The sequence below is a fragment of the Cinclus cinclus genome, chromosome 26, assembly GCF_963662255.1.
Source record: "Cinclus cinclus chromosome 26, bCinCin1.1, whole genome shotgun sequence".
NCBI classification, from domain to species: Eukaryota; Metazoa; Chordata; class Aves; order Passeriformes; family Cinclidae; genus Cinclus; species Cinclus cinclus.
Window position 1 is genome coordinate 6662364 of NC_085071.1, and position 19046 is coordinate 6681409.

A 19046-nucleotide genomic window follows, 5' to 3' on the forward strand; every position below is an offset into this window, starting at 1 on the left:
TAGCAAAGGAGTAAATCTAAAAGTGGGACAAGTGCTAAGAGTGGTGATTTTATATGCAGACACAAGCTGGATTCCTTCCCTGCAAATTGAAGAAAAATATACCTGATATATATATGTGTATATATATATATATACTGTACTTCAAATATATTTAGCCTATAGGGAGGGTGGGGAAATCTGCAGGGAAATGCCCTGGTACAGAAATTAGATATAATTAAAGCTCCATCTGGGCAGGGAGAGCCCAAGCTCAGAGGGTTCAGGCTCCACCTTGCCCATCCCCATTCCCAGGACTGGGAACTCGTGTTTTTGCTTTGTTTTACAAAACAAAGATTTTAATTTTTTTTTTTTTAACAGCTGTCCTGGAAGCTGGGGCTTTGTGGGTGAGGTAAAACCCCAGGCAGGGAGCCCCAGCCTCCATCCCAGCCCTGGGAAAGGTTTCCCAACCCTCCCTGCAGCCTGGGTTGGCCTTTGGGCTGCGGGTGGCTCTTCCCTGTGCTCCACATCCCACACATCCGTGGATCCCTGCTCTGGTGGTTTTCTCTCCTGGCCCAGGAGAGCTTGGAGCATTTAAACACCAACTCCAGCAGGTGCTGCTGGCAGGGGCTGCTCCGTTCCCCGTTCCCAGCGCAGTAAAGGCAGAGGGATGTGCCTGGAACGCCACAAACCATCCAGAGCCTCTGAGGGACATGGCAACACCAACCTAAACTACCACAAATTCTGTTCAGGAGTTCTGGAAGTGTTCTGGGGCAATCTGAAAGCCCATTTTTAGGAGCAGGGAGGCGTCAAACGACCTGAGGATGGGCTGGGAAGAGGAGCCCCAGCCCAGGCTCTTTACATTTCAGAGCTCCTTTACTCCTCTTTGGGCTAGAACCAGACAGAACCTAAAAACCTCAGGCCTCCATCCTCACCCAGGGCTTGCTTTCCTCAACCCCAGAGCTCCTTCTCTGTCTTTCCTGACTGTCCCTGTGGTCCCAGCACTGCCCAGCCCTTCCCTGCCCTGGGTTTGGAGCTTTTTTGGGGTTTGGAACATCCACGTGAGCTGCTCCAGTTCTGACTTGCACTGACACGCGGGTGCCTGCCTCGGGTTAGGTGCTGGTTTCACATTTATTCGTGGCCGTTTGAACCCTTGATATTTTTAAACTTGCCTAACAAGCTTTCCACCCCTGCCCTCTCCCTGAGGAAAGCTTGAGCCCTCTCTGGCTCTTCTCCAGCTCCTGTGGGCTCTGGGCTGGGTGGTTCATTTGTGTGGAGCTCAGGCCAGAGAAGCTGTGGGCTGGGAACTAAACCCAATTCTCAGTAGAGTGGGTGCTTCATTCCTGGCTGCACCTGAGTGATTTTTAAAATTATTTTTTGAAAAGAGAAATGCATCTGGAAAGAGCTCAGCAGGACACGGTGGCTCCTGCTCACCTGGAGCTGCCAGAGCAGGGTTGGTTCAGTGTCAGAGGAAAATGCTGTGGAAGGAGGATCTGGGACTTGTAGCCTTTGGGCACCTTCTCTGCCTTTTCTCACTCTGGAAGTTTCTACACCTGGGCCCAGCTGTGACTGGGTTTCACCCGGGGTTGTTTTGCTTGTCCAGGTCTGTGCTCCCTTCCAGCCCCACAGGAGAGTACTGAGAGCTCTGAGTAACCTTAAATAAAACCAAGGGATTTTGAGCACCCACGTGACTCAAAAAAGCCCCTTGGTGCATCCACAGGAGGCTGAAAATGGGATAAATCCCTTCCTAGAAGTCACAGGGACAAAACCCCCACCACCAGGAAAAGCAGGAGCTGGCTGGGAGTTTGATGCCAGGAAGGGCCCCTCAGATCATCCCTTTTTGTCCCCGAAGAGAATCTGCCTTGTGCAAATATTCCAGTTCAACAGCAAGTGCCTGGCAGGTGCTCCAAGGAGGGAGAGCACTGGGCCAGGCATTTGGGAAGAGCATCCCTTGGGATCAGGCTGCACCCACCAGGGAAAGGTGATTCCAAGGCTGCTCTTACTAACTCGTGGCTTTACCAGAACAGCTGCTGGGATTCCAGCTTGGAAAATAAAACACTTCCTAATGAACAGTGATTCATGCTGCCTGGAATTAAAATTAATGTCGGTGAGGGAATCCAGGGGCACATCCCTGAGCTGCCAAGGGTTTCTCCATCACTTGGCCTGATCCTATTCCCTGTCTCCCAGCAGATTTGCTCCAGTGCAGCCTCATCCTGCACACAGAGCCCAAGTGTTGCCTGCTTTGCTCCTCTCCAGGTTTATTAGAGAAGCAGACAGTGGTCTGTCCCTTCCTTGCTGTCGCTGGGAATTTTTTCCAGTGCCTGCAGAGCTCAAACAAGACCTGGCCTCTTTCATCCTGCCCAGCTTCCACTTTAGCCCCGTTCTCGTCAGCACAGGAGTCCTGGCCCCAGCCCCTTCCTGCCCTGCTGCCATCAGCCGGGAAGGTTCTGGACACAGCCCCAGGCCCGTTCCCAGCACTGGCTCCAGGGCAGCAGCTCAGGAAGGAACTGGGGTGGGGACAGAAGTGCCCAGGGACAGGTCCCCTCTCATCCCAGGATCTGGGGCTTTGTCCCTGCTGGAGCCTCCTCAGTCCCAGTGACCAGCCTGGGCCGGGCTGTTCCCCAGCTCTCCATCCAAACTGGCTGCCAGAGGGGTGCTGGGGGCTGGTGGCTCCTGGCCAGCACCGGGGGCTTTCTCTGGCCTCTCTCCGAGGGTCAGCGTGAGATGCTGCAGGTCCTTCCCCCTCTGCTCCAGTGCCACGTTCGCAGCCCCCCAGGCTGGAGCTGGGGATGGAGGGGGCCGGGATTGTCCCTGTGGGAGCTCCCTGTGGGAAGGGAAGAGGGCAGCGGTAAAAATAACCCCTGGGCCAGCTCCAGCCCATTGTGGCTTCCTGCGATTTACAGCCCTTCCCGGGGAAAGAAACAGGAACCGGCCGGCTCGGGGCTGGCTTTGACCCTTTCACTGCCACAGAAGGTGCCAGGAGGATCTTTCCTCCTCCTTTCCTGCCTGAGCAGGACCACGGGGAGGGGGACTGTGGTGGGCTCCTGCTCCTGGTCTGCCCGCGGCACCCTGGGGTGGGTGTAGGAGGAGAAGCTGCTGGAGTGGACACGATCCCCTGCCCCATTCCTGACCTTCTTGTGAAGGGGGACAGAGAGAACCGGAGGCAAAAATCCCGCTGCAGATCCCCAGATCCCGGCCGGGTTCCCGTAAGGAAGCGAAGGGAGAAGAGGAGCTGGCAGGGGCGAGCTGGAGCCGCAGGAGGAGCGGGGTTAATGCTGGGCAGGGCCCGGGGCAGGGCTGTGAAGGGGTCGGCACGGGGTGGGCTCCTGCCGCGGGGCTGGGCTGGCGGGGGTTAATGGGTGGCTCTTCCTCTTCCTCATCCTCTATATGAGGCTGCTCCCGGCTCTGGGCTCAGTTTGCTGCGGCAGCCAGAAGGGAAGGAGCTGCGTGAGACTGGAGCATCCCATCCCTGCATCCCATCCCTGCGTGGGCTCAGGTGAGCGACAGCATCCCCCCTGCCTGGCACAGGTGCTGGCACGGGCACAGACCGCGGGGCTCGGCTGGGGAGGGTGAGGGTCCCGCGGCCCGGGCGGTCCCATCCTGGGCACGGGGCCTCGTGCTCATCCCTCGGGAGCACCGCGTGCCTCAGTTTCCCCGTCTGTTCTCCGGGGTAGGTGCGGTGTGGAGCCCGTGGGCCGCGTGTGGAGCTGCGTGGCAGAAAGTTCCCGGGCTCTTTGCTCCCGTGAGCTCTGCTCTGCCCAGCCCCGTGTCCCTGCTGTCACCCAGGGCTGGTTCCGTGCCCTCCGCACACGGAGAACGGGAGAATTTTCCCTCCCAGCCCAGCCTGGCCGTGTGGGGCACGGCTCGGGGACCCCAACACCCCCAGGCGTGGGGCAGCTCGCCAGCTCTCCTGAGCTGGGCTTTGTTCTGCCGCTCGGGAAGACAAGGCGGCGGCCGGCTCCGCTTTTTCCTGTTGGAAGCCGCTCCTGGGATGCGGCTGAAGCCGGCGGATGCTCGGCGCTTCTCCCTTCCTGCCCAGGGGCTGTTCCTGCCTGGGCTGCCAGCACTCGCTGCCCTTGTGGCATTGAGAGGGACCCTCAGCTCTGCTTCAGCCCCATCCTCCTCCTCAGCGCTGCACCCTCCGGGCTGACCCCGACTCTCCTCTCTCCTCCCAGGGCTGAATCCAGGAGCAGAGCGAAGCTTCGGGACCTTCCCCAGCGGTCACACCAGAGCTGCCCGGCCCCTCCGAAGGGCACAGGGTGATCAGCAGCGCCGTTCCGGGGCCATGGTGCCCTTGGGCAGCCCCGCTCTCGCCGTCTGCGCCTCCAGCAACCTGCGCCTCATGGCCCCCGGCTCCCCCCTGGCCTGGCTGAACCGGGGTCCCGAGTGCCCGCAGGGCCCGGGGGGCAGCGGGGGCCGCAGAGCCAGCGCCGTGGAGCGGCTGGAGGCGGACAAGGCCAAGTACGTCAAGTCCCAGCAGGTGATCGACAGGAGGCAGGAGCCGGCGCTGCGGGGCTCGCCCCGGCTGTCCCCGCACGGTCGCCGCCTGCTCGCCCGCCAGCAGTGCGGGGAGCTGTGCCCGGGCTCGGAGCTGAGCCGGGAGGGGCCCCGGAAGATGCCGTGCCCCCAGTCCCCCGTGTCCCGCCGCAGCGGCAGCAGGCGCCTGCTGAGACCCGACTCGCTCGTCATCTACCGCCAGAAACGGGACTGCCTGGGCGGCGACAAGGAGAACACCAAGGGCTCCGGGCTGGTGCGGCGCCTCTTCCAGGGACCCCTCAGAGACAGACCGCCCAGCTCGCCCCCCGAGGGGCCCAGAGCCCCCCCTAGCCCCGAGACCCCCATGCTGTGGGCGCCTGCGGAGAAGGAGGAGGCGCGGACACCGGGAGCTGACGGAGGCGGTGACGGCGGTGGCATCTTCCCCGTGCCCGGCAGCCCCGCGGAGCAGCCCCCCGGTGCCCCCGGCAAGGAGCCGCTGGCTCTGCGGGTGTCGCTGCCGCTGTCGGAGCAGGAGCGCTTCTTCAACTACTGCGGGCTGGACCGGGCTCTGGTGGAGCTGCTGGGCCGGGAGCGCTTCGGGCCCGCGGGATGGGACAGCGCCTCGGCCCGACCCCCCGGATCCTGCGAGTCCGAGCCCGGGAGGGTCTCGGGGGGCAGTGAGGGGGACGCGGGGCCGGGCGAGGAGGAACCGGACACCCGGCCGGGCTCCGCCGTCTCGGTGGTGGAGCGCAACGCCCGTGTCATCAAGTGGCTCTACGGCTGCCAGAGAGCCTGGGCGGCTGCCAAGGAGTCCACGGTGTGAGCGGGGACAGCCTGGCCGGGACCAGGACACCCGTGTGGCCCCTTGCCCTCGCTGGATGCGGCCGATGGGCTGGTGGCACCCGTGGGGATGGCACAGTGGGGATGCTGCAGGCTGGGAGAACCGCCCGATCCTCAGGCTGAGTGTGGTGGGGGCACCTGAGGGGCAGGTGAGGAAGGGACAGCCCCGGGTGAGTCCCTCCATGGCCTCAGTCCATGGCAGGCTGCTGTGCCCCTGCTGTCACTCATCTTCTCTGTCCCCAGCCCAGGAGGGTGGGATGGGCCTGCAGCCCCCACTGACCACCCCTGTCCCGCTCCAGCTGCAGGCTGGGGGTGGGCAGAGCCCGAGCCCCCTGAGGTGGGCAGTGCCCACCCCACAGCCCCCTCCTCCCCAGAACAGGGGCTGCTTGGGCCAGTGCTGCCCTCAATAAATCGGTTTAGGGCTTTTATCTAGCTTGGTGTGTGGTTGTGGGGCTGGGGGAGCAGCTCCCCCTCCCCACCCTTGGGGTTGTGCAGCTTCAGGGGCCGTGGGGCTGTTGGGGGGTGAGGGCAAGGAAAGCACCAGGCAGAGCTCAAGGAAAAGGGGCACCTTGAGGGTCTTTAGTGCAGATGTCACACCCAAACCCACGGCAGGGATGGGGCTCTGCCCACCAGCAACAGGGGGCTGAAAATAACTTCTGGAGAGTCCTCCTGGTGCATCCTCCTCTAGTTGCCCTTGGGGGCGTTTTTATTCCGGATTTCGGCCAGTTTGCCAGCCAGGAAGCCCCAGTGGAAGGCCCCTTCCTCTGGCTCCCTCAGGTCGCTGCCGTCCTCACCCGGAGGCTCCCCAGGGCTCTCATCCGGCTCCGGGAGGGGCACCCCCTTGTCCGGACCCGACGCCTGCTGCCACTTGATAGCAAAGAGATCCCAAAATCCAGGTGCCTTCTCGGTGTGGGGCACCTCGGAGGGCTCAGTGGCCAGAGGGCTGGGGAGACAGTGGGCACGGAAATGTCGGTGCAGGGACCTTCTCCCCCAAGCCCACCATGCCCCCCCTCCATGCCAGGGTGCAAGCCGGGAAGGGGGATGCAGTGATGGGGTGGGGGGTGTGGGGGCTCTGCAGGTCTCAGGGAGTGGATCCGCGTTCTGGGGTCCCCCCACCAACCATCTGTAACTTACTGGTCTGGGCAGGGCTCCGGGCTGAGCAGCTGGTGCTCGTCCTCACGGGTGAAGAGGGATGAAAGCGTCCTCCAGCCCCGGGCACCCACCCCCTGCACCTGCGGGGAGGCAGCGCCGGGGTCACCGGGGACCCCCGGCTCCCATTGACCGCCCCCCTTCCCGCTGCCCCCAGCCCCCTCCTCACCTTCCTGGCCAGCTGGGACACGGGGCTGGCTCCCTCCTCCATCAGCGCAGGGGGCTCAGCCGTCTCCATCAGCTCGGGGGGTTCTCCCTGCAACGAAGCTCCCGGTGAGGACAGGGGTGCGGGCAGGGGGAGGGCAGGCAGGTTGGTCACCCCATTTTGGGGACTCCCCCACCCTACCTCGTCCTGAAGAGCCCCGTCCGGCCGCGGCCCCCCCAGGCTCTGCAGCACTTTGGCCTTGTAGAGCCGCCAGAAGCCCTGGGCCATGGCGAGGGGCTCAGCGGGGCCGGAGCCGGTGGGAACCGCGGGCAGCGGGGAGGGCCGAACGGGTGACCCGGCGATCCGGTGGCTTCATTAAAGTTTCAGCGGCCGCTGGCACCGCACAAAAGGAATCTGAGCCCGGGCTGAGCCGGGGGCAGCGCGGGGCCGGCGACTCTGGTCACCCCAAAAACCCATCCTGACCTCCCCCCGCCCCGGCGCCCCCCCGGTGCCCCTTGCCCACCTGGGACCCCCAGGGCTGGGACACCCCCCCATGCTGCCTCGGAGGCGCCGGAGCTCCGCGCTCCCCCCGCCGCGTGTCCCCATCTATAATTAATCACGGACGAAACACGATCAGCGCCGGGACACGGCGCGCTGAGCCCTGCCCGGCCATCACAGCGGTGACCGGGGTAGCACGGGGGACACGGGGGGACACGGCGACAAGGTGAGGACGGTGACACCGGGGGCTGGGGGGGGTCTCGGGGATACCGGGACCGACCCCGGGGACAGCGGGACGAGGGGGCGTGACCTGTTCGACTATGGGCGTGGTTTATGCTGTGTGGGCGTGGCCACGAAACCGCGCTCACGGGTTGCGGGCGGGGCCCGCAGCCCCCGCGCATGCGCAGAGTGGGGGCGTGCGGCCGCCATGTCGCCGCGGAACGGGCGGCGCACCGGAGCGCACCGGGCGCACTCGCTCGCCCGGCAGCTGAAGACGAAGCGGCGCCGGCGCGACCTGGATGAGATCCACGCGGACCTGAAACCCGAGAACGCCGAGCGGCTGCTGCGGCAGGAGATCGACCCCGACCTGCCGGGCTGCGCCCAGTTCTACTGCCTGCACTGCGCGTGCGTGCGGGATCCCGGGGGGACCGGGGGAGGGCTCCAGCCTTGGGATGCGCTTGTCCTGGTCCTGGGGGGTCCCCGGCTCCCGGGGGAGATGGGGGAGTTGAACTGGTCCCTGAGGTTCCTGGCACTTGGGATGGGGTCGTTCTGATCCTGAGGGTCAGGGGTCTCTGGGAGAGGGGTGCTCAGTCCTGAGGGGTCCCTGTCCCCTGGGAGGGGTTGCCCTGGTCCCAGGATAGTCCTTGGCTCCTGGCGAGAGGGCTCCGACCCCTGAGGAGTATCCTGTCCTGGTCTCAGGAGCGACCCGGACCCCTGTGAGGAGCTTGTCCTGCTCTCAGGGTGACTCCTGGCCTGTGCGGGGTTGTGGTGGGACCCTGACCCCTCGGTAGGACCCTCCCCAGCCCTCCTTCAGTCTCGGGGTCCCCCTGACCCCATCCTTTCATACCCCAGGCGCTACTTCGTGGACTTGAACAGCATGAAGGAGCACTTCAGATCCAAGGTGCACAAGAAGAGGTAAGGGAGGGCAGACCCCACGTTCCCTGTGCTGAGGGGGATGGCAGGGGCAGTTCTGGGCCGGTCCTGCTCGGAGGAGCAGGTGGAAGCTTCATCCCTTCCGTGCCCCCAGGCTGAAGCAGCTGCGCGAGGCTCCGTACACACAGGAGGAAGCTGAACGTGCCGCCGGGATGGGCTCCTACGTCCCCCCAAAGAAGGTGGAGGTGCGGACCCAGCCCCTCGAGGAGGTCACCGAGATGGAGACATCCAGCTGAGCACAGGGACAGGGGACTGAGAGGCTGAGTGCCTCTGTAAGGACGTCTTTGTCCTCAGCTTTGTGACAAAAATGTGTCCCAGCACTGCCAGGCAAAACCACCCTGCTCCTCCCACAGCCCCCCTGGCTAGGGCACTAACGAGGAGAAGGAGCCAGCAAGACCCTGGGTGCCCTCACTGAGTGTCCTTCTCCAGAAAGGGACAAGTTGCTTGTTCTCTGAGTGCTGCTGGGACTGCACACTTGTCTGTTTGCTTTGGGAGCAATGCTCTGTCCTTGGGTTAGAGGTTATTCCAGTGATGCACTCATTAAAATATGTTAATTAACAGTGTGGCATCATTGAATATGAGGGTGACAGTCCCCCCAAGGGGTGGGGGGACACCTCTGTGTTGTGCTCTTCCCATTACCCAAAGGTGTTTGTGCCAGGAGCCTCATCCCGGAGCTCTTGCTGGGCAGGGTGGTAAAAGTTCCTGTGCCCTCCTGGCAGGGAGTTCCCAGGCAGCGTTTTTTGTGGGGAATACGAGCTTGAGTGACCTCTTTATCAAGCCCTTAGGTTTGCATCTAGCAGCTAGTTTGGGCCTTGAGAGGGGAATGCTGGTGTCTCCTTGGTAAGGACACTTGGAGGCTCCTGTCCCCAAAAACTCAACTCCTGCAAGTGATTTCATACTCCTGGAGGCCTGGGCCTGCATGATGTGATCAGCCTCTCTGCCTGGTGTCTGCCACAGCTGCTGCTGGTGCCCCTTAGGGGACATTGAGTGACAATGCCACCAAATTCCTTCGGAGTGGGTGTCCCTGATTCATCCCTCCTGCCAAGCTGGGCACGGGGAATGTGCTGGGAACAGAAGGCAGAGCAGTGACACAGCTGTGCTGGGTAGGGAAGGGTTTATTTCCACAAAGCCCGCCCGGATTTGTCCCCCCGGCCCCGGGGGATGGAGAGCTGCAGTTCAGCGGGGGCTGGGAAGGCTGCAGCATCCATCCCAGCGGGATGTGCCAGCCCAGGGGACACGTCACGGCCCCGTGTCCCCCCTGCCTGTTACCTAATGGTGCGGCGCTGGCCTCGTTCCTGCGGGGCTGCAGCCACAGCACGTTCCCATGGGGACAGGGGGGCTCTGCGGCCACCACTGGGGTCCCCAGGCCCCTCTGCTCCCGCGGGGGAGGGAGATGGATGCAGCTCTCGGCTCTGCCGTCCCTCTGTCTGTCTGTCCAGCCTCTGGTCTGGATCCCGATGTCCCCCGCGTGGCTCGGGCAGGGGCTCAGCCGGCAGCTCCAGAGTTGGAAGTGGTTTCTTCTTTCTCCTTTCTCCATCCCGGCTGCCCCAAGCCTTGTCCCCAGGGCATCCATCGTGTGCCCAGCATGGTGGGAAGGGCTGGGTGTGGCGCAGCTCGCCTGGGAAGTGGCTGCAGCCGCAGCTCTGCTCGGGTGGGGGCCGGCAGGAGGAGGCAGACCCCAACAACCCCCGGGGACTGTCCCCCGAGCCCCGCCCCAGCCCCCTCCTCACGGCTCCGGGGGGGCCTTGGCGAGGTCGGCCATTCGCCGGGCGCTGTAGAGGGACAGGCAGAGTCCGGTGGCCGCCAGCAGCAGGGCCAGGGGGGTCAGCAGCCGCCCCCCTGGATCAGCCCCACGTCCCGCGGCCAGCTGCATCTGTGGGGACACAGGGGAGCACTGGAGTACCCCAAACCCCACGGGGACACGGGACTGGGGCCCCTGAATGTCCCCATCACACTGGGTGGTGTAAAGGCAATGGAATCAGCTCTTTGCCCCTCTGAGCATCTCAGGGGGGATTTTAGGGTGCCCCGTGCAGCCCTTGTGAGCCCCCATCGACAGTATCGTCACTCCTGACATGGAGCTGGGACACAGCCGGGAATGACTCCTGTGGCCGGCAGGCCTGGTGGGCAGCACGGACATCATCCCGGGGGTCCCCGCGGGCTCCCCCACCTCTGCTCGCCCCTTACCTGGAGCAGACGGAAGTAGCCCGGGGTCAGGCGTCGGGGGCGGATGATCATGGCGTGACGGGGAGCAGCAGGATCGGGGTCCGTGGGGCAGCAGCAGCTGGGCTGGGACCCCCCGAACCCCCGAGCACGGCGAGGAGCCCCCCGTGTCCGTGAGCGGCCCCGCGGCCCCTCGGGCAGGGCGCAGGCACCGGGCGGGTGCGGAGCAGCAGCTGTCAGCCCAGATCAGCGCCCGCTGCTCCCCGGAGCGGACACGCCGGGCGGGGGGGCCAGGGCCAGCCCAGGGTGGATTTGGGGGGGCTGAAGCGCTGGGCTCAACTGCGGATGAACGTGTCTGCAGGTTTGTATGAGGTTGGCTCAGTTTCCCCACTTGCAAAGGGGTGTGAGTTATGCTTTGGGTGGGGGGTGATACCCCAAAAGCTTCGGGGCTGAGCAGGGGCTTGCTTCCCTTAGGTTCTTCTGGGGGAGTCTGTGTGGCCTAACTTTGCTCCCCCAGGACACCTGAGGGTGTCCCACTGGTGTCACAAATGCTGTCGGGCGTGCCGCGTCTGGGGGGTTGACAGCGGGTGTCACTTCCCGGGGGTTCCAGCGGCAGTGTGTCACCGTCCGGGCTGTGACTCACTGAGGCCTCGCCCCACGGGCTGGTCCTGGCTGGTCCTTAGCAGGCAGGACGCTGAGCGGCACCCGGGAGCGCCAATGGGGCTGCGGCTACGGGCGCAGGTGGGAGCCGCGCCCGGCGCAGGTGAGAGCCGCGCCCGCCGCCGTTCCGATCCGGCCCCGCCGCCATGGAGCCCGTGGGCTCCTGGGGCCCCGCGCAGGCGGCAGCCTGGCTCCGAGGTGAGACCCCGGCTGTCCTCGGGCTCTGCGGTGGGGTGTCCCCAGCTTGGGGACATGTGGCTGGCGGTGGCGGTGTTTTCCCCCCTGGAAAGGGCATTCCCTGGTTGGCAGGGTGGTGGGAAGGGGTCTGGCCATTCCCACGGTTTAGGCTGAGGCCGGGTGAGTTCGTTGCATGGAGAGGACCCTCCCACCAGCCAGGGGTCACCGCTGGAGTCACCCGGCCGGGGGCCAGCGGGGACACTGGCTGCTCTGTGGCAGGGCTGGACGCGGCGGTGCAGGGGTACCCCTTCGAGGCCTGGGGGCTGTCGGGGCCTGACCTGCTGGGGCTGGACGCACAGGCCCTGGAGTCACTGGGCGTGTGGCGCTTGGGACACCAGGAGCTGCTGCTGGAGGCCACGGAGCAGCTCCGTAACCTGGTGAGTGTCGGGATCCCACGGTCTGCAGGATCCCAGGGGGCAGAAGGGGGACATGGGGGTTGCCTGGTCTGAAGGAGGATGATGTGGGATCACCGTGGGCTGGGTGGAAGGGAACAGATGGGATCACCTTGCATTGGATGGAGGTGGGGACGCAGTGGAGAGGGTTTCTGAGGAGACCCTGAGCTGGACAGAGGGAATGACATGGGGGCACCGTGGGCTGGGTGAAGGTGGGGGTGTGGAGGCACCTGAGAGACCACCCTGCCCATCCATCCTCTGGCATCCCTGTCCCCCCCAGGACACAGGGCTGGAAAGCACCAGCCTGCGGACACTGACGGAGAGGCTGCAGGATTTGGCACAGGGCATCCAGAGCCTGCTGCAGGGGGAGCTGCCAGCAGGGGATGCCCCCCAACCGCCTTCCCTCACCCTCCTGGCTCGAGTCATCGACCTCGTTGGGGCTGCCAAGGAGCTCTTCTCCTGGCTCAACAGGTCTGGGGCAGGTGAGGGCACCCCTGGGTGCTGGGTGCCCTCCACTCTGGGGGCTCAACTCTGTCTTCCCCCCAGGTATCTCTTCTCCACCCTCAACGACTTTTCGGCCAGCCGGGACATCATCCTGCTCTGTGCCCAGCTGGCAGAGACGCTGCAGGCGGTGAGTGCCCAGGGCTGGCTGCTCTCCTGTCCCCAGAGCTCTGCCAGCTGGAGGTGGGGCAAAAACTGGGGTGAGAGGAGATGGAGTGCAGGGGCGTTCCCCACAGGATCTCCCCAGCTGGGATGGAACCATCCCACCATGCTCATCCCCACGTGTTGTCCCCCAGGACCTTCCTGCGGCCGAGAGGAACAGTGGGATCCTGCAGATTGTGAGTGCTGGGTGAGGAGGGGGTGGCAGGCCCGGGGGGCTGCCAGGGCTCCCCTCACACCCCGCTGTCACCCTCAGTGCCAGCACATCGTGGGCATCTGCCAGAGCATCGTGGGCTGCAGCCCCCCGGCGCTGCTGGACCGCAGGGCTGTGCTGCAGCGTGTGGGGCTGGCGCTGCCCCCCGCCCCACAGGGCAGCCCCCAGATGTCCCCCAGCACCCCAACACTGCCCCTTGGCCTGTGGCAGAGTCCCCCAACATCCCCTGATGTGCCAACGCTGCCCCCCAGCCAATGCAGCAGCCCCCCAGGATCCCCTGACACCCCAACACCAGCCTCTGATCTTCTGGGGAGCCCCCAGTCACTCCTCACCGCCCGACTGGTGAGTCCCCTCCACCCCAGTGCCCCCCTCTTCCTCGGGACCCCCAACCCCTGCTCACACCCCCATCCTGGACCTTCCAGGGCTTTGAGATCACCTCCACTAACTCCTGCCTGCACTTTGTGTCTGCAACCACCTCAGAGGTGAGTGAGGGGCTGCCCCTCCCTGTCACCCCCTTTTATGCCTGTGGGGAACACCCCTCATCTATGGGATCCTGTGAACCTCTGAGGGCTCTAATCTGCCCTCCCCTGACCCAGAGCAGGTGGGGCTGCCTGTGGCTGAGCCCGTGCAACTCACCCTATGAGTGAGCACAGCCTGGGCATGGGGGAGCCCCCTCTGCACCCCGATCCTACCAGGACCTCTGGCGAGTCCTGTGCAAAGCTGGGTTAATGGCTAAATCCCCCGGGTTCTTCCTGCCTGGGAGAGATCCTGAGTGGGATTAGGGAGGGAGGGAGGGAGGGAGGGAGGGAACCCAGGACTGTCCCCCACCTCTGCCCAGGCCCTGGCTGCCCACGGGGGTCACATACTGCCTGGAGATGAGATCGTGCAGGTCAACGAGCAGGTGGTGGTGAGTCAGGGGACAGGGGCTCCAGGGGTTTGGGCAGGGAGGACATGCACAGGGAGCTGCAGGGCTGGGAGGGCTTGGGGAGTACTTGGGCTGAGGTGGGGGAATGCAGGAATCATGAGAAGCAAAAAGTCTGAGGGACACAGGAGCCATTGCCAGGAGGATTTGGGGGATGTGGAATCTGTGGTTGGGGTGGATTTGGGGGGTGAAGCACCCATGGGGCTGGGGCAGTTGCCCACAGCTCACCCAGGATTTGCAGGTGGGTTGGACGCCTGTCAACCTGGCAAGGAAGCTGCTGGAGAAGGGGAACAGGGTGACTTTGGTGCTGAAGAAGATCCCCCTCGACCTGTCCAGCTCACCCCCTTCTCCCAGGCAGCAGGTGAGTGATCCCAGTGCTTCCAGTCCAGCCCCGGTGCTGCACTGGGCTGTGCTGGGAACCAGGCAGAGATGCTCAGAACTGGGCATCTCCCATCACCCTGGAGAACCCTAAAGCTCTGGGGTCCATGGTGGGATGGGGCTGGCACTGACACTCCACCCACAGTCCCCAGGAGTATTTTTGGGTGCTGCAAGTTCCCCTGGCACCAGGAGTGGAGAGAGCCCGAGCAGCCCTGTGTCCTTGACCTCCAGGTGAGCCCCATCCCAACACCCCAGCATGCCCAGTCGGGCCAGCAAGGAGAGGTTTGGGTGCATCCAGGGCCATTTCCCAGCCCTTTTTTAGGGGGGGAGGTGCCAGCAGTGCGGCAGCTGCCTGTGAGCAGCCCGGGAAGCTGCCAGGACTCTTAAGGAATGACAAAAGGGGGGGGTCTGTAATTCATTCACTTGGTAACGTTTTAGTGGGGTTGGAACTATATTTAGACATGACCCTTCTCCCATCCCGGAATGGAAAGGCGTGCGGAGAGCCAGCGGCAGCGCCGGCAGGAGCCGGGCTGGGGAGGCTGCTGGAACCGAGCTGGAGCTCTGCCACCACGTCCCTTCCAGCCCCACTCCCGGGGCAGGGAATGCCGTGGGTGCCCCAGCCCGAGGTTGATCAGGGACCCCAGGAGGTTTGGGGCTCAGTGGTCCCGTTTTCCTCTCAGCGTTGCGGCCGACTTGGACTCGGGAGCAGACTCTGCCCCGGATCCCATCACTGACGAGGAGCAGGAAGAGGACGAGCGGGATCTGAGGCTGCCCGGGGTTGTTCCAGCTGTGGAGGAGGTGCCGGGACCGTCTGGACAGGGTAGGATGGGAGCAGAGGGTTTCTGGGACGGAGCAGTTCCCCCCAGAACAGGAGGCTGCAGCCCCACTCTGTTCACAGGTGCTGCTGCAGAGGTGTGGGACAGTGGCACTCCCCTGGACACCCCCTTGGACACCCCCCCGAGCACCCCTGCTGTCACTGAACCCTGTGCCACAGAGCTGAGCCCCAGGGCAGCCCCTGCCCCGGAGGCTGGGGGAGCAGAGCACAGCCAGGTGAGACTGGGAGGGACACACTGGGGGGGTGGGTGGTTCCCCTCTGAGCCCCTGCCGTGGGTGTGTGAACTGGGGGTCCCTCTGGGGGTCCCTAAGGGCTGTGGTGCTACTGGGGAGGCTCAGCAAACACTGCCCTGCCCTGTCACTAAAATCTCATCTCCATCTCCCCGCCCAGGGCAGCCCCCGCACGGGAAGCAGACCAAAAGGTGAGCAGAGCCCTGCCAGGCTGGGCTGGATGGGGCTGTGGGCTGTCCCGGGGGGCTCTGCTCCCCCTTCCCTGCCCTGACACCCCAACCCTGCTGCGGTGCAGGAGTGGCGACCAGGCTGAGCCGCCGGCGGGTCTCGTGCCGGGACCTGGGCCGGGTGGACTGCGATGGGTGGCTCCTCAAGAAGAAGGACCACGTGGGATTCATGGCCCAGAAGTGGAAACGGTGCTGGCTGGTGCTTAAGGGCCACACGCTCTACTGGTACAACCACCCCAACGTGAGTGGGGCACTGGGTGTCCCAGCCTGGGCAGCTGGGATTTCCCAGAGTGGTGTCCCTGACATGGCTGTCCCTGACCCCACAGGATGAGAGGGCTGCAGGACTCATCAACGTGGCCACCTACAACCTGGAGAGCACGAGGGAGCAGAAGAAGAAATAGTGAGTGCGGTCTGTCTCACTTTCAACCCCAGCTGGTGGTGGAAGAGGAGGGGATGCTGTCCCAAGGCCACGTGCTGGGAGCCACCTGCGTGTCCCCATGGGGCTGATGACATTCCCACAGGGCTGGCACCTTGCAATACTGTGCCCACACTCTGAGCAAGGCCTGTACTGTGTTACTGGTGGTACCTGGGATGAGGCTGAGGACCAGAGCTGGTTTGGGATGCAGTGCAGTCTGCAGTGGCTGGAGGGGGCTTGGGGCTGGCCCTGTGTCACCACAGCAGTACAGGCAGCCACCCCCTTGTCCTCAGTGTGTTCCAGCTGTGCCACCAGACATACAAGCCCTTCGTGTTTGCTGCTGAAACCTTGGCTGACCTGAGCATGTGAGTAATGGAGCCAATGGTCAGCACTGGCCCCACCACCTCGGGCTGGCCAGGACCCTCCTCCCCCTGTCTGTCCATCCCTTCCCTCCCCAGGTGGGTCAGTCACCTGGTAACAGCCAAAACAAAGTATACGCTGGCCCACCAGGCAGTCCCAGACAAGGAAGAAGGTAAGGAGGCCATCCCAGGGTGGGAGCTGGGGTTGGTGGGAGGGGTCCCCATGGGGTAGTGGTGCCTGGTGGCACAGCCCTGGCCTGGGACTGCTGGGAGCTTGACCCATGATTTGGGGGAACGTGACAAACGCTCCCTGAGAGGCGGCCGGGATGATTCTCAGCCCTGGGAGGGGTGTCTTCTGGTGTCCTCTCCCATGGCCTCCAGACTGCTACAGTGAGACAGAAGCTGAGGACCCTGATGATGAGTCCCCCAGGCACGGATCCGACTCGGTGAGTGGACCTGGGGGACATCCTGGGGACAGAGGAACTCTGTGAGTTCCTTGTCTCATCTCCTGCCTCATTTCTCCCTCAGCCAAAGAAGAAGCTGCAGAACACCCCAGAAAAGGTGCAGCTCTCCCCGGCCAGCAGCCCCCAGGGCAGCCCCCGGCCCTGCTCCCCCATGGGTAGGTGGCTGAGGGGACATCTGAGCCCCTGTCACCTTGTGTCCCTCCCTTTCTCCTCTGGGTGTGCTGGGGGATAACTCGAGTTGGGGTTCATTTGAGTGTGAACTATCTCAGGATGAAGGGAGCCTACAGGAAGGGTGGAGAGGGATTTGTTACGAGGGCACAGAGTGACAGGGAAAGGGGGAATGGATATAAAGTAAGAAGAGTAGGTTTAGACTGGATATTTGAAAGATGATCTTCCCTGTATGAGTGGTGAGACCCTGGCACAGGGTGCCCAGAGAAGTTGTGGCTGCCCCTGGTTCTCTGAAGTGTCCAAGGCCAGCCTGGGCAGGGCTTGGAGCAACCTGGGACAGTGGAAGGTGTCCCTGCCATGGCAAGGGGTGGAACAAGATGATCTTTAATGTCCCTTCCAACCCAAACCACTCTATGATCCCACACCTTCAAGGCAGGGCTGTGCACAGGGCAGCCCCACAGGGTCTTGGGTCTGTGCCCTCCTGCTCCAGTGCCCCTTTTCCTTACCCAGACCCTGCTGGGGAGGATCTGGAGAGCCTGATGCTGTGCCTGAGGCAGGGCGGGGTGTCCCTCATGGGGCAGCGGCGCTTCCTGACTCAGGAGCAGTGCCGAAAATCCTTCCTGCGGCGCAACAAGAACCCGCACATCAACGAGAGGGTGCACGCTGTGCGGGCCCTGCAGAGCACGCTCAAGGTGGGACCCCACAACCCCCCTGAACCCCCTCAATGCCCCCTGCCCGTGGGTGTCTCCTCCAAAACGTGCATTGCTCTGGGCAGGCGAAGTTGGTGGAGCTGCAGGCCCTGGAGCAGCTGCTGGGAGAGGCCGTGCTCACCTCGGACACGTTCAGGCGCTGGAAGGAGGAGCACCAGGAGCTGTACCAGGAGCTGCGGGAGGGCTGGGCAGGGCAGCAGGGCCAGGGCCACGACCAGGGGGATGCTGGAGACCAGCACAGCCCCCACGAAGAGGCAGCTGAGCCCTGACATCCCGCCAGGACCTGCAGTGGGTCGGTGCCCACAGGACTTGGAGCACGGTGGGTGCTCTGTGCTGGGAGGCCTGAACACATTTTGGAAGGCTCAGCCCCCAGAGAGGCCATCCCGCAGGGGAAGTGGCTTCTATGATAGTCTTAATATTTCCCAGTTTGCCTTGCCTTGGCTGCAGGTTGGCAAGGGAGGTGATTTTCAGCCCCCACTGTGGTGCTGCTGTGGTGTGGCCCGGCCACAGGTTCTTCTGCTGTAAATAAATGTATTGACGGGGCCTGGTCATGCCGTGATTTTTCTTGGCGCTTAAATCATCAAATCATGGAGTTGTTTAGACTGGAAAAGACCTCCAAGATCATCGAGTCCATCTTTAAACCTGGCACTGCCGCGTTCACCACTCAACCGCGTTCCCAAGTGCCACATCCACATGTTTTTGGACACTCCCAGGGATGGTGACTCAACTACTGTCCCGGGCAGCCTGTGCCAGTGCTTGACCCCCTTTTCCACCGAGAACTTCCTCCTGACGTCCAACCTCATCCTCCCCTGCTGCAACTTGAGGCCGTTTCCTCTTGTCCCGTTGTTCTTCCGGCCAGGGAGTTGTGGAGATCGAGACCACTCCCGCGATCCCCCTTTTCTCTAGGCTGAGCCCCCTCAGCTCCCGGCCTACGGGTGCCGCCCGCGGCCACTCTTCCCTCGGCAGAACCCGCCGCTTCCTGCCCGGCGCGTAGGAGGCGGGGACAGCGTTCAGGCGAGCCAATGAGCCAGGGGCAGGGGCGCGACCGAAACGTTCGATTGGCTGATATGATAAACCACGCCCCTCCACGTGCCCCGCCCCTCCCGCCGGCGGAGGTAACGGTCGCGGCGCGCGGGGGTGGCGGGAGAGGCGCTGAGGCGGCGGCGGCTGCAGGTGAGGGATGGAGGCGGGTGAGGGACGGATCCCGGCCCACACGGTACCGACACCACCGCACCGGTACCGGGTACCGGCAGCGCCGCTGCCACACCCGCACCGCACCCCGGACCTTCCAGCCCTTCAGGGAGCGAGCGGTCTCTCAGCCCCTCAGGGCCTTTCCCCGCCCCCCCTCCCCCCCCCCCCAAGCCCCTCAGGAATCTTCAGGGACCGACGCCTCCTCCCCCGCCGTGTTTGGGTCAGGCGCTGATGAATGGAACCCCTAGACCGTCAGGGGATGACTCCTCAGGATCTGTCCCCCCACCCTACCCTCAAGGACCGGGACCTTCAGCCCGTCAGAAATTCACCTAGAATTAGGCGTATTTGCCTAAATTAATTATACCTGAATTAACCAGAATTATCACTACATTTTTGTAGAAGCGTTTCATTTCTTTGCTAAGCAAAATGCTGTTTCTGGTTCATTATCCTGTTGTATTCCCAATGTTTCCCCCTAGCTTGTTACATCTGTGTATATGAATGTTTTTTAGGAATTGATGTATTCCCTGAGCTCTTTGAATCAGTTTAACAGAAATCTGTAACAGCTGCGGATTGATGATTCAGTATGGGTTT

The 19046-nt window shown here is 63.5% G+C and overlaps 4 protein-coding genes across 4 annotated transcripts; 3 read left to right on the plus strand and 1 right to left on the minus strand.

Annotated features, from left to right (window-relative positions):
* Positions 1–4258: 4258 nt before the first annotated feature.
* On the plus strand, positions 4259–5272 carry FAM110D (family with sequence similarity 110 member D). Its single transcript, XM_062509003.1, has one exon. The coding sequence runs from the start codon at positions 4259–4261 to the stop codon at positions 5270–5272; it is 1014 nt and encodes a 337-aa protein (XP_062364987.1).
* A 701-nt stretch (positions 5273–5973) lies between these two features.
* Positions 5974–6959, minus strand: C26H1orf232 (chromosome 26 C1orf232 homolog). Its single transcript, XM_062509006.1, has 4 exons — positions 6785–6959; positions 6608–6694; positions 6424–6521; positions 5974–6232 (listed from the first exon to the last, which is right to left on the minus strand). The coding sequence occupies exons 1-4, from the start codon at positions 6869–6871 to the stop codon at positions 5974–5976; spliced, it is 531 nt and encodes a 176-aa protein (XP_062364990.1). The 5' UTR covers positions 6872–6959.
* Positions 6960–7494: 535 nt separating this feature from the next.
* ZNF593 (zinc finger protein 593) lies at positions 7495–8793 on the plus strand. The gene is made up of 3 exons (XM_062509010.1): positions 7495–7705; positions 8153–8215; positions 8328–8793. Exons 1-3 carry the CDS (start codon positions 7509–7511, stop codon positions 8467–8469), a joined length of 402 nt encoding a protein of 133 aa, XP_062364994.1. The 5' UTR covers positions 7495–7508; the 3' UTR covers positions 8470–8793.
* Positions 8794–11199: 2406 nt separating this feature from the next.
* CNKSR1 (connector enhancer of kinase suppressor of Ras 1) lies at positions 11200–17728 on the plus strand. The gene is made up of 21 exons (XM_062508983.1): positions 11200–11251; positions 11510–11667; positions 11963–12153; positions 12229–12313; positions 12480–12521; positions 12599–12898; positions 12979–13038; positions 13395–13463; positions 13720–13839; positions 14002–14087; positions 14537–14676; positions 14755–14906; positions 15070–15112; positions 15217–15389; positions 15475–15548; positions 15857–15928; positions 16022–16095; positions 16304–16368; positions 16451–16541; positions 17065–17246; positions 17330–17728. Exons 1-21 carry the CDS (start codon positions 11200–11202, stop codon positions 17531–17533), a joined length of 2433 nt encoding a protein of 810 aa, XP_062364967.1. The 3' UTR covers positions 17534–17728.
* The last annotated feature ends 1318 nt before the right edge of the window (positions 17729–19046 follow it).